General features: G+C 59.1%; 1 protein-coding gene and 1 long non-coding RNA gene across 2 annotated transcripts in view; both read left to right on the top strand.

Annotated features, from left to right (window-relative positions):
• LOC125618104 overlaps positions 1–3,033 on the top strand; it is a 19,964-nt gene extending 16,931 nt beyond the window's left edge. The window contains exon 3 of the long non-coding RNA XR_007349341.1: positions 3,020–3,033. This is a non-coding gene — a long non-coding RNA (uncharacterized LOC125618104). The remainder of the gene's footprint in view (positions 1–3,019) is intronic.
• Positions 1–14,016, top strand: part of Kcnq1 (potassium voltage-gated channel subfamily Q member 1) — a 288,888-nt gene that overhangs the window by 135,471 nt on the left and 139,401 nt on the right. The window contains exon 11 of the mRNA XM_015503067.2: positions 5,104–5,224. Within this exon, the coding sequence (XP_015358553.2) occupies positions 5,104–5,224 (121 nt within the window). The remainder of the gene's footprint in view (positions 1–5,103; positions 5,225–14,016) is intronic.

The following is a 14,016-nucleotide window of genomic DNA, read 5'->3' as shown; positions in this document are numbered from 1 at the left end:
GTGTATGTGTGTGTGTGTGTGTGTGTGTGTGTGTGTGTGTGTGTGTGGTCGGTGGGGTGTGTACCTCCTTCATGGGGAGCAGTGTCCAGACCGCCCCCTGCCCCCACAGCCAGAGCAGACTCTGGGCAGGAGCCTCTCCTTTTGATTTTGAGAACAACCCTGCGGTGCCCCTCTCCCTGACCCTCCTGCAGGGGCCCCTTGTGCCGTTCCCAGGATTAAACCCAAGAGCGCGCATTCCTCCCTGGCAGGTGCGGGCCCCACCCGCTCCGCAGCCAACCCATGTGCACATTTGAGTTTCCTAAACCCAGGGCTGGGCCCTGCTCAGGAGCTGAGAGGCTCACCCTTGGCCCTCGGGCTGCAGGGACGGCACTCCTTGTCCTGGTGTTGGGACAGCGGTCCCCCAGCCTCCACTCGGCTCCTCCCTGCCCTGAACAGAGTGATGCAGACCTTGAAATATGCACTTGTGTTCTTTTTCTTTCTTTTTTTCCAAAAGAACATTGGAATCCTGGATGAAGTTTTAGTCCCGTCACTTGACAACTGTATAATATAACGCAGGGTCCTTGAATCTCAGCCCCGAGTCTCTGGATGGGGGTGGGAACAGGCTCCCGCCAGGCCCCAGACCTGCAGGCCTTGAGTGCGCGCACATTCCTTGAGGCTTACCGGTCCTTCCCTGGTCTCTCTGAGGATGTCCTGGGCACGGAGCCTTTCACTCGGAGCCCTTTCCCGGCTGTGACTAAGTAATGTCTGTTCAGTTTCCTGCTGGAAGCCTGCCGCTGGCCCCCACGGCCGGGAGCTCCTGCGTTTATTTACATTTCCCTGATTGCTATTCAGGCACGACACCTTTCCACATGCTCTCAGCCTCCTGCTTGGACTCCTCTTTTCTGATGTGCTATTTTTTGGGTCTGTTACCATCTTTTATTAGGTCATTCGTATTTTTCTTATTAATTTGCAGGAGTTCTTTGTATTTTGTAGGTATGCTTTTGAGGTAGTCTTTAAGATACACTTGGACAATCAGCTCTTACTGATAACACAAATTAATAACTCTTGCTGTTAAAAAAAAAATGTCCTTCCTAGCCCTGAGGTCAGGAAGACGATGTTCTACATCCAATCATACAGGCTTTATGGTCACACTCTTCATATCAGGTCTCAATCCCCTGGCCAATCGTGCCCTCTTGGTGTGTGGCAAATTAAGGGTCCAGTGTGACAGCTACTCGGCCAGCTGCCCCGGCCGTCTGACTGCAACATCGATTTTCCTCCCATGCCCCCTGTGCCACCCCGACAGCACCACCAGCAGCTCCTGCCTGATGCTCAGTCCTGCCCTGTGGCCTGTCCTTCTCCCCTGCATCCATGGTGCAGTTGTGATCACCACTGCTTTGGGGGAAGTACTGATGTTGGGTAAAACACAAGTTCCCTGCCTTGTTCTTTAGTGTGTGTGAGTGTGTGTGCGTGCATGTGTGTGTGTGTGTGTGTGTGTGTTACCAGGGATTGAACTCAGGGGCACTAGACCACTGAGCCACATCCCAGTCCTATTTTGTGTTTTATTAGAGACAGGGTTTCACTGAATTGCTTAGGGCCTCACCATGGCGGAGGCTGGCTTTGAACTTGTGGTCCTCTTGTCTCAGCCTCCCCAGCTGCTGGGATTACAGGATTACTGCCCTGTTCTTGAAGAGCTTTGCCAATTCTTGGCATTTTAGAATTACAAGATCTTGGAATCAGCTTGCCATGGTGCTCACACACAACCCTTGGGACTGTTGGGTGTTTTGTTTGGGGGATTTAGAGAGAGAGAGATTAGCTCTAAGGAGAATCTCCCAGCCTCGAGGCCCCAGCAGTGAAATGAAGGCACAGCGCCCCCCTCACGTTTCGTCCTATGCGTTTCTCAGAAGTGCTCATGTTTCTCCACATTTCTCCCATGTCTTTGGGTACTTAAGATCCATTGGTACTACTGTAGGTTGGTTTTGTTTTTTCACTCTATTTATTTATATACATGTGTGTGTATAAAGATATAAAACCCTTTTCATTTACATGAGAGGCAAAAGGTGCTGGAGCTACCCTATCCCTTTCATCAGCTCGCCTTAGCATCTCCCATGGCCACGGTGCACTGGCCAGACCAAGAAACCAGCCCTGCACCCCCACTGAGCCGCAGCCCAGCGCTTCTCTAGCTTGAGCCCTGACGTCTGAGCCAGGACCGTCACCACCTGTGCTCTGCAGGCTTCCTGGTCTCCTGGGATCTGTGAGGGCCCAGCCTTGCTTCTCATGCCCTTGACACTTGGGGAACACCAGTCCAGGGCAGTGGTGCCCGGGTGGGTTTGCCCGGTGCTGTCTCGGGATTGGCCTGGGTTCTGGGTTTGAAGAAGGACACCCCAGAGGCCAGTGACCTTTCTCCCTGGGTCGCGTCAGCGTGGTGTATCGCTGCTGCTCCTGACCTGTGCCTAGGGCAGTGTGGGCCAGGTCCTTCGTGGGACTAGGCCATCTCCCCTTTCCACCCGGTCCAGCCCCTGCAGCTGCCACCTCAGGAGAGCACACAGAACCGTGGTGGGTGCCAAGCGTATTTGGGGAGACACTTGAGGTTTGACCTACAATCTCCACATTCACCTGTGGATCTTTCCTACAGCCAATATCACCGCGGGCGTCTCTCTTCTTCATTCCTTTTAAACCAATTCTCTGAAATGCCCCCCGAAGCAGGGTCTGCCCTCTCCTCCGGCTGTTCAGGGGTCTGTCCGCCTGGACTCAAGAACATGTTTTTGAGTCCTGATCCCACACTGTTGCTTGTTGCCCACCTCCTCCTGGCTTCAGCCCCCTCTGGCCACATGTCCTGTGGACAGGCTCTGTCCTTTTGGGGTTACTCCTTCTGAGCATCTCCTTTCTTTCCAGGCTCCCCTTCGTTTCCCCTGTGCCCGCCCACTCCTCCTGGCTCCTTTCAGTGGAAGACTGACAGTGTCTAGAGACCACAACCCGGGCACTGGGTGTGCCCGTCACTGCAAGGGCACCACTGCTCCGGCCTCCTCATGGAGAGAGAGAGAAAGCACACGTCTGTGCCTGACTTGGGCACACACACCTACACTTCTGCATCCATCCCGTGTCTTTGGGAAGCTAACTCGGAGCTCACACTGCCGTGGCTGACCTCTACCCCATGCCCAGCCCTGGCTCCTGTTATCTAGGATGTTTACTGTTTGTACGACCCTAATGTACGTTTCCAGTTCACTGAGCTACGGGTCTGGGAAAGGGACCACCAGGTCATGCGGCTGTGCAGGCTACAGGAAACCGCTGGACCTTCTGCAGGTGGCTGGCTGCCTTGCACTCGGCCAGCACAGAGGTCCTCGTGAGTGCTCACAATGGCCAGGTGGGGGGTGTTCCTTTGGGCTTCAGCATTCTTTTAAAGCTGTGGCGGACCTCACGGTGGTTTGAATTTGTATTTCCACAATGACCACTGATGTGGACTAAGCATCTTTTTTATGTGCTTATTTATGATACAATATTTATATTGATTGTTTGCTTTATTCCTGCTAAATCATAAGCATCCTTTATGTGTTCTGGTACTAGCCCTTGACTCAGGAAAGTGATATGCCAATATTTTCTCCAAGACCATGAGCAGTGTCTTTCACAGTGCACAACCTTTGTTTGTGGTAAATTCCAATTTTTTTATTCTTTTTCTCTTATGGGTTGAACTTTTGGTGTAGTGTTTGAAAACTCATTGTCAAGGTCCCACAGATTTTCTCCTGTTCCCTTCAAAAACATCTTATAGTTCTGAGTTTTATTTTAGACTCATTCTTCAGGTCGTATGTAGTACCTTTTCATTCCTCACATGAGGATGACCACCACGCGGTGAAATTCACACTGTAGTAACACACATTCAACTTTGGTTAGGAATGAATTTAAAAGGCAGTTGTACTGTTTAGCTATGAGGACATCTTCGTTTTTCATAAAGCCAAAGATATATCATCATAAAAAGACAAAGACCTTTTCTACGATAACACAACTGAGGTCCAAAAGCCCCAGAGGGGACTGAGAAAGTGCCTGTCCCTCCTACGTCAGAGGATTTCCTCCAATGTAGACATTTCCTAAAAAGGGAGACGCAGAGATGAGCGAAGGACATGAACAGGCAGTTCTGAGAGGAGCCCGCAGCCACCAGGCCCAGAAAGGCACCCGGCACCTGGGCCTCGCCCGCTCGGTGGGCCTCACCAAGGGCAACGACAGCCGTCGTGGACAAGGGGAAATGGGGAGGCGTCGGGTGCCACCAGCAACACTGACTGAAACAGCGGAGGACACAGTCTCCTCCCCCACTCCCCCACCCCCACGTGACAGCTTCTGAAAATGAAGGAGGTTGTCACTGTCCGCAGGAGGGGCCTAGATCTACGAGGCCTGGGCACCCCACACACGGAGTGGGCGCGTTCACGCCGTAGGTCTAGGCCGAGGAGTCGTAGGGTCCACGTCCACGGCCCTGGAGAAACATAAGAGGAGCGTGGGGGCACAGTAGCAGGGACAGAGACGGGCACAGAGCAGCGCCCCTGCAGGTGCTGCTGTAATGAGCAGAGGGGCGGCAGGTTGGGATCCAGCCGGCGGTTCACACGGGGACCGCTGGGGGAAGCCCCTGGAAACCTCTGAACTGCCCCAGCTCTCGGGTGCACTCACTTCTTTTGCAATAACATCTTTAAGAAAGGGTAGGCTGAGCCCAAGCACTGACCGGTTCAGAGGCTGCCGCACACAGTGACCGGAGCAGGGCTCTGCGCACCCACATCACCCTCCAGTTCCTGGCCTATAGCTGCGGTGTGTGCGCGCGACAGTGTGGCCGTGGGCATCCTGCCTCACTAGACCTGTGCCGGCCCTTTATTCCTGACCCAGCCGGCGGGCGGCTGTAAGGCTGGGGAGAGGCCCGGAACTCGTGGGCTCAGCCCCACACGGAGAAGTCACTGGCCATTACCATCCTGGGGCACTGAGGTCACCCGCTCGCCCCCACCCCTCCCCAGCGCAAGCCTGATGGTTGAGGTCCCTGAGCGCCAGGGCCCAGGAGCTCACAGGTCTCCACCCGCACAGCAAGGTGGGGGTGGCCCTTCGAGCTCAGCCTGTCTAGGGAGGCCTAATGGTGTCCACGTACCTTCTCCACAGTGAGGAAGAGCCCCACGCTGCTGGAGGTGAGCCCGGCCCACTTCCTGAGAACCAGCAGCTTTGCCGAGGACCTGGACCTGGAAGGGGAGACGCTGCTGGCCCCCATCACCCACGTGTCACAGTGAGTGCCCACTCGCCCAAGTCTGGGCCCGAGGGGCTGGGCTCAGAGGGGCACCTTGGCACCGGGGAAGACGTGCTGGCCTGCCAGCACGCAGCACCCTCCCCGCCCTCGGGAGCCGAGGGCCACCGCTGCCAGGAGGGCAGGGACAGTGCACTGCATCGGGGACGCCACACGATGGTTTCCCGCTGGTCTCTGCGCCCTGAGCATCTCAGAAGATCGTCTTTCTCTCCTAGTCCCTTCCCTCCCCTGCGGAACCCTGGCCAAAGCCATGGAGTTGTGGGTGCCATCTGCCAGTTGTCACTGCTGACCTCAGGGGCTCCTTCAGGTACAGCAAATGGCTGACTTCCCACACCTCCCAGCTGGCCGCCCCCGGGCACTGCCGGCCCGGGACACACCCTGAGTTACCGCTTCCCCCCGGCCAATTCCCGGCACCCAGACCATGCTGTGGTTCCCCTGAGACAGGCGACCCGGGACTGCCACCGAGGAAGCCTGTGGGGACACCATGCAGTGGGGTGGGTGGGTGCTCAGGCCCGTTGGGGCACCACCCATCGGGTAGTCCCCCGCAGGAGCGCCACTCTCGGCCCTCAGGGGTGGCTTGCTGGCTCTCCGCTGCTCTCCTGGCTCCGCAGTGAGGGGCTCTCTGGGGTCGGAGGTTGTCCCACCCTGTGTGCACCTTCGTCACACTGTGGCCCAGGACCTCTTGCTCCTGCCAACAGCCAGGCAGGTAGCTGGGTAACTGGGAGCCACAGTGCTGGGGTCTGCTCGAGTGACCAGTGGCTGGCAGAGCCAGGCAGCCAAAGTGAGGCCAACCCAGGAAGACAGGCCACCTTCCTAGGCCACCCAGGCCCACAGCGAGGGTGACAGTGCCCCACGGCTAGCTGGACATGGAGAGGGAGTTTCCTGGGCTCAGAGGAGGCCACAGGTCACTGGAAATCAGGGTGACTCCACCTCCAAAGACAGAGTGACAGGCCGGCTGGGTAAGCGGGCAGGAGTGGGTTGTGGGCAGAGGGGCCAGCAGACAGGTGGGCAGACACAGCTGGCCCCAGAGGCAGAACAGCGGCGAGTGCTGTGCTCAAGGCTCAGTCAGCCCAAGGCGTGAGAACCCAAAGTGACAGACTCTAGAGTTGAAGGGCGGTGTGTGTCACAGGCCACTCAGGAATGGGGACAGCCAGGAGGACACTGGAAACCCCAGCAGGCCAAAGATGCACTTAGGCCTCCAGGGCCACTCAGTCTCCCCCTCGTCCTCGTGACCACTCCTCTCTGTGGACACCCATTCCCCTTTGCTCCCCCGGCACAGACCAGACCCCAGATGCAGGGCCATCGCTCGCCGTCTATTCCCTGGATAGTCATTCTTGCCAGCCCCTGGGCACCTGCATCCTTGGAAGTCAGGGGCTGTCACTCTCAAGTGGGGTCCCAGCTGGAGGAGCTAGGGCACAGGCACAGTAGGGTCCTGTTCCAGGGACCCAGGGCCATGGGCCTGGCCAAGACCCCACCCCACCCTGGGGAGCAGGCATGCCCAAGTGGGCACAGGGTGGACGTGGGCGTGACCACCTTTGCGCATCCATGGGGCTATGTCCCCTGGCTCTCGCATGGCCTGCCTGGCCACGCATGCCTGACACTCAGCTAGGGTCCTGCGGCCCCAGCTGAGTGAGCTCCTGTGGGCAGCCGGGCACACGGAACCGTGCAGGTTAGACGGGCACACACCTGGTGACAGGGACCTGAAAGGGGCAGAGTGGGTGGCTGCCGAGAACCAGACCCGTCTCTCTTCCGCACTCTCCTGCCGCGCTGGGCAGCCCCAGCACTCAGCTGAAGACGTAAACAGACACGTGTTGTCTCCCTCTCCAGCTCTCCCGCCTGCAGGGCCCGGCAGGTGAGGTCACTGCAGCCTGGACGTCAGGAAGCTCCCTGGGGCTGGGCGAAGCCTCTTTGGTTTGGGGGCTCACAGACCTGGCGTAAAACAGGGAGTTGCTAGTGAGCAGGGACTGGGCACAGGCTTCTGGGGGACAGAGTGGCTCCGCCGACCCCATCAGCTCACCACGCAGCCCCGGGGCCCTGGCCGTGCCCACACCTCTCTCCCTGAGACTGATGGGCTGGAAGGGAGCCCCTCTGCCTCAGGCTCCCCGACTCCTCCACCCAAAGCCTTGTTCTGGGGCTTCTGAAGGGCAGGCATGAACCAAGCAGGGAGTGGGGCCTTTGTGGGTAGCATGTGGGGACCTCCAAGGGGATGGGGGACCCCATCGACAGCCAAGATGAGTTCCCTGAATCCTGACCTACCTGCTGTCCTCTCCACTGAGGGCCCTGGCAGGACAGTGGGGACTACCACTCTGTACTTGACATTTGGTGTCTCACATGTATGCACGGCCATCAGAACCCCATGGCCTGGTGTCTCCTCAGTCATCCCTGCCTCGGGGAGTCCCCCAGGCTGCTCCTAGGCTGGGTGGCCTCTGCCTCTGGTCCTAAGAACCAGCTCCCTGAACCCTTGGCGTGGGGCTGGGCCCTTGTGTGTCCCCTTGTGACCTCTCGCTCTCCATCACACCGAGGCTGCAGACAGGGTGACCCCAGGGCTACCACTGCAGCATGGAGAGCCTCCTAGCCCTGGCAGAGGACATGGGCCAGACCTTGCAGGACCTCCCACAGTGCTGACACAGGCCCGGGCCCGGGCCCGGGCACCAGCGGCTCTGAGCTCAGAGCCGTGTGCAGTATGGCCTGGGTGAGCTGCTCCCACCACCACTCTGCAGTCCCCCACAGGGCTCCTGAGCCAGCCAGGGCTGGCCTGGAGCCTCACCAGTTGTACCTGGACACCCAAGCAGGACGGCCCCAGAGCTCAGGCTACCGCTAGCCCAGCGCCTGCGCCTGCCGGGCCCTGCGACAGGTCCTGGCATGACACTTGGCCCCTGAGCCTGCCTGTGTTCTCCGTTGCGACATCTGGAATGGGCAAGCCTCAGCCCGTGCTCACTAGGCACTGTGCTGTGGGGGCCGTCGAGGGGCACCCAGTCCACTGGGATGGGTGTGGGGAGGCTGGGGCCCTGAGCTGGGCAGAAGGCACAGAGGTGGCCAAGGGAAGGCCAGCATGGGGGCTGGGCCCTTGCAGGCAGCACCAGGTGACCGAGGCTGCCCTAGTGACCATGTGCTTGCCTGGCCTCTTGCAACATGACAACTGTGGAAACCCTTGAGCAACACCAGCCCTGTGTGCATTAATTAGAATTTCCATGTCTTCGACTTTCTCCTGGACCCTGCAGAATCTCACGCCAAGACGTTCAAGTTTCTCTTTTCCAGCAAGGCCGCTGTGGCCTGGCTTTCATCCACAGCAGAACTAACGTCTCCTGAATTCCGTGTTTGTCAGCGAGGTCGGGGCCAGCCGTGCCTTCTGGAAATGTGGGCAAATGCCACACGGCTGGCACTGGACCAGCTCCTGAGGGGCCCGCTCAGCACAGGGCAGGGCTCCGAGGCAAGCTCCACTGCGCCTTCCTTGGTCTCCCAGCCCGCCACCCCGAGTGTAAAGGGACTGAGGGGCTGTGCCAGGCCCAGTGTCGGGGCCCGGGGAGGGCCTTGCCAAGAACAGAGGGCCCGGCCTGCCTTCTCGACCTGTGAAGTTCCAGATCACCTCTGCCTCCCGAGATGCCAAGGAAGCCCCCCGGGAGCCCGGGTTGGGGACGGAGCAGAACTCAGAGTCACAGAGTCCCCCGTCAGAGCCCCACACGGCCAGCCAGGCACAGACCCATCTCTGAGATGCACAGGGGAGGGGGTGGTAAATGTTCTAATTGAATTAAAAGCGAGGCAGAGAGGCTCAGTGGGAAAGAGATGGGACTGGGAATCGGATGCCCTCCATCTGGCTCCCAGCCTGCGCGGGCCCAGCTGCGGGCAGCCCCCAGTGGCCCCCTGCTTCCCAAGCTTCCCCTCCTCCATCTGTGCCTGTGAGAAGATGCGCTGGCCTCTCGGGCTGCTGCTCTGAGGAGGGGCCCCAGTGTGAGGAAGGAGGCCCCGAGAGAGGCAGCAAGGCCTCAACCTCAGCCACTGCAGCCTCCACGCCTGGACACTACCCAGGCCCTCAGCCAGGTGGGCAGTGTGGAAGGAGCACGCGCTCCACAGAGGGGGCCGGAGGACGCAGTGACTTCACACTGAACTGCTGGTGTCAGGAGTCACCCCCCGTTTGTGCTCCACCTAGACCGGGAAGAGGTGACTGACCAGGATGGAGCTCCAAGGCCCCTGGTCAGGGAGCCTGAGAGGCTGGGCCTCTGCAGGACTGGTCTGTCCATCTCCCTAGTGAGGCCCAGAAAGGCCTGTCCTTGTACAAGGCTCAAGGGTGAAGTATACAGCATCCAGTGCCCACTTGATGCATCTGCCCACCTGGGACCTGTGGGTGCAGCTCCCTGGGGGCAGCAGACCTCCAGGAAGCACCTCGGGCTCCCTTCCTCTCCCTGGCACCCCGAGAGGGAGCACCAGCCCCATTTTCAGCAGCAACAGCCAGTTGTGCCCAAGCAGGAGTCTCACTTAGATGGAATCACGTGGCGCCTCTGCCTTGTCTCCAGCCGCCTTCGCTGGGCACTGGCCGAGCCTCTCCTCCTGCTCCCCCGGGCTCTTGAGGCGGCTCCACCACTGCCTGGCCTGCTCTTGGTTATTCACTCCACTGTCCATAGCCACTGGACACTTCCCAGTGCGAGGCAGCTAGGAATACCATGTGTGCTTCTGGTGGGCAGACGGCGGTGTTGCTGGTGAGCTTGTACCTAGGTCACAAGTGGCCCTGGGGGCATCTAGGAAACACTGTCAGATGCACCCCAAGATAGCTGTTCACGTCCTCACCGCTCTCTAGCTGTGTGGTGGTGTCTGGGGGCATCAGATGGGAGTTTTAATTTGTGGTGACCTGATGGCTAGCAGGGCTGAGCCCCCGTGGCCCTCAGCACAATGTCCCCCTCTCCTGCCTGTCGGCTGTCTTTTCTCAGAAAGCAGCAGTTCTTTGTGCCCCAGGGAACTCTGGGAGAGGGCAGCGTGTGGACTGCAAGCACTGCCTCCCCCCGTGGGCTGCCTGGTCCCGTCTCCTGATGGCCTCTTTTGATGAACAGAAGGTCTTAATTTTAATGTGGTCCAGTTAATCAGACATTTCCTCTCTGGATAGTGCTGTTTACGTCCTACTTAAGAAACTCTGACTGCTCCAAGGTCATAAAGATCTTCTGGTGTGTTCCGAGCTTTATCAGCTCACCTTTCACATGGGGATCTGCAGTCCATCTGGAGCGGATTTTCCCAGCACTGTGAGGTGGAGGTCAAGGTACACTTCTCCCTCCAAGGGACCCAGCCTGACTCAGCACCTCCATTGAAAAGTCCTTCCTCTGCCCCTCCCTGGGGACCAGCACAGTTGTAAATCAGCTCCCTGTTGACGTGTGGCTGTTTCTGGACCCACTCGGTCCCCCGGTCGGATGGGAGCTACTCTCTCTCTGCGGGGCCGGACACCACTGCCACTGCAGCGTGTTGACAAGTCTCAGCCTCTGGGCTTGCAGGCTCTGGTGACGAGGCTGGTGTCCTGTTAGAGCCTCTGCCTCACCATGCACAGGCCAGTGTCCCTGTGAAACCACTTCTCCAGGCACAGAGGACTTCGGGATGGGCCCTGTGCCATCTGGGGCTGCTGAGCTGTGGCCCGGGTGTCCCTTGTCAGCTGATCCTCTCTCCTCTCTGTGCTCTTCAGCCTGTGGTGCCATGGCTGGACAGCCTGACCCACTTACCCCTCATCCACCGACAGTGTGCTCCGCTGTGTGCTCACCAGGCCCAGGGACAACCTGCCAGGAACCCTGCCCAGCGGGGCTCACCCTCCTGCCCTCAGGAGCCTGGGCAGTCACCCAGTCTCTAGGAGCCACAGTGTTGGCGTAGGGACTCAAGGAGATGGGATCAGGTGTCCGGCCATACGTCACCCTGTGAGGGGAGACCCCAGGGGACATTCCTTACCTGGCTGAGCACCTTTACGACTTCCAGGTCCTAAGTTTCCAAGGGACACAAATGGAGCCAGGCTACCGGGTGCTGTCCTTATGAAGGGGGACCTAGAAGCCAAGAGTCCAAGGCCCAGGACGGTCTGGAGTGGGCAGCAGCAGGGGAAGCCTCAGGTAGCGGAGGAAGGGGACTGTAAGCTGTTGGCTCCTGGGTGGCACAGGAGGGAACCTGGCACCCGCCGCTCTGCTCCGAGGAGGATGGGAGGTGAGGCCAGAGGACTCGTACGCCCATGGCAGTTGTGACAGGGCCCCTGTGCCTCTGTCCTTTGTTCTCGTTCCTGCTGGGCCCACCGGCCAGTGCTGATGCCCACCTTCAGCAGAATGAGCAGCAGAGGAGTTGCGCAGCGGCCACCCTCAGCCCTGCATGGGACGGGGCGAAGGGGCCACAGGGAAACCCGTGTGTGTCGTACAGAGAGACGGTCCCAGGGGGGCAGCACTACTCGCAGACTTAGTGGCTTTCAGATGCTTAGAACAGGCTGAAATCCCAAGAGCATTAACTAAGCACCCACTGTGTGTGCTTTTGTGCTGAGTTGAACAGGAAACGCTGCCATCGGCGGAGACACAGCCACACCCTGGGTACGCTGGAGGGCACCTAGTAGGCTTGGTCACCTAGGTCCACAGAAGGGGAACACGGAGGGTCTGGCCACAGGGGCTCACTCCCAGATACCTGCCCCCAGAGGAGCCTGGGTTCTGGAGTCCTGAGTGTGGCAGGCCAACGGAGGGGCAGTCATGACACAGGGATTCTGTGACCACAGTGGGGAGGGAGCCATCCATGGCAGGATGGTCTGGGCATGGTCATCTGACATCTTGTGGCCTCCTCCTGCTTGAGATTTCTGTGGGCTAAGCCTCAGGTACACCACAGACCTGGTACCCCCCGGCAAGGAAGCCCAGGAGCGAGGCTGACCGTCCTACAGGATGCAAAGTGGCCCAGTTCTGTGGCTGCTCACGGTGCCCCACAACCTCCTGAGGACACGCACGCTGGATTTGCAAGCCCTCTAGGGACAAAGCAGGTGTCCCAGGCAGAGACCACACTTGTGTGCATGTCCTTGGTGGCGACTGGCCAGCAGAGGAGATCTGATGAACGTGTGGGTCTGGCTGGCCCCATGGGAACCCTTAGAAGGTGGAGACGGAGGTCGATGGAGTCAGGTCTGGGCTCTGGGTGAGGCTCCCGGCTCCCACTTCTCCCTGAGTGTGCTCTCCACACTCGTGTGCAGGCCCCGAGAACCCTCCTGGAGGTGGCACCAGCAGGTATGTGGACACTTGACAGACCTTCCCCAGGGGCCCTGGCCATCCACACAGGCCTCTCCCATATGGGTGTGCAGAGCGACTTCGCAAGAGGTCACCAAAAGCTTGGAGAAAGGGACAATTTGGGGCCACTCAAGGGTTCTTTAAGGGGCGTTTTCACTCTACCTGCCTTCTCAGACATGGGCACTGGCCCCCATACTAATCAGAACTGCATGTCTGGGGCAGCAGATCTCCTAACGCGCCCCGCGGGGAGCCGAGGCAGGCGGCAGTGGCTCTGCCAGGCCCTAAGGTACGAGGTCGGCGCTTGGCCAGGCTGTGAGAGCAAGAGCCACACGCACTCCTCAGCCTGGCTCCGCAGCCTCACTAGGCCCTGGCCCTGCAGCTGGACTCTACCTGAGGTAGAACGAGTAGGACAAAGGTCACAGAGACACCTGACCTCAAGTCCTCCTGTGCATTCTGGTCTGGTCCCCCTGCCCTGGCCTGGTCTGCATTGGGGTCCAGTATCTTCCCCTCTCCCTGTCCTGGATAGACAGCTGTCTTCTGCTCCAAGGGGATCCTCCTCTGTCTGACCCTCCCTCTCAGGTCTTTTGGAGGTGGGTTTGTTTCTTACTGTCTTCTTTACGTTCATGTCCAGGTTTGTTAAAATAAATCAAGCCCCTTCCAGTTTGAAACACTTGAATACTTTTTTCCTGCTTTTCTTTTGAAATGTCCCATGAAACCCACAAGTTGGGTGTGTGGGCTCCAGGTAGGAGCTCAAGGGGGACTGGAATGGCAGGTTCAGGGGACCAGGAATGGCTAGGAGCAGGAGCAAGGGCCAGAGCTACACAGCACAGGTGGCCTTTGGGGCAGTGACACCTGGTAAGTGGCTCCTAGCTTGATGGAGCTCAGGCTGGTGGGCTGCCTACCCCAAGGGCTCAGCAGGCGTTCGCTGGGCACGTCCCCCCGGCCCCCGGTTCCCATATTCCATGGCAGTGCCTGGGATCCCGGTGCTGCCAGGCCCCTCCATCCGCCGGACTGACCTGGCCTGGAGCAGGAGGCCAGAGCCTGCTCTCTTGCAGGTCTGGCAGGTCCACATCTTCCTCCAGCAGACTCTACCAAGTCCCTCAGAAAGGGTGGACCAGGGGAGCCCCGGTGGCCAGGCACTTCCCTAGGCCTCACCCCTGGCCAACTGACTGCTCGGTAAGCAGCAAGAGGCTTACCTGAGAGGCCTTGGGCCTGGCCCTGCAAGCCGTCCCCAGGAAGTAAGAGAGAGACCCCTTGGTGAGTCCACTGCAGGCCCTGCCTAAAAGTGGAAGCCAGCAGAGTCGAGGCATCACGTGAACTCTCAAAGATGGGGTCTGCTGGCCAAAACGGACAGCGAGCTGGCCAGTCAGGCCTCGAAAGCACTTCCTGGTACAGCCAGGAGACCCCAGGGGGCAGTAGCATTCCTGACCCAAGCTCCATCAGATTGTACTCTGGAGCCGGCACCAGAGGCCCCACTGTGACAAGACATACGAGTCCCTTGTGGACTCCAGGACCAGGTGAGGTGTCAAGGCCCAGGCTGCAAACCCTCAGCCTTCCCCCCCCCCCCCC

The sequence above is a fragment of the Marmota marmota genome, unplaced genomic scaffold, assembly GCF_001458135.2.
Source record: "Marmota marmota marmota unplaced genomic scaffold, marMar, whole genome shotgun sequence".
Taxonomy (NCBI): Eukaryota; Metazoa; Chordata; class Mammalia; order Rodentia; family Sciuridae; genus Marmota; species Marmota marmota.
This window is presented reverse-complemented; position numbering and strand designations above follow the sequence as displayed.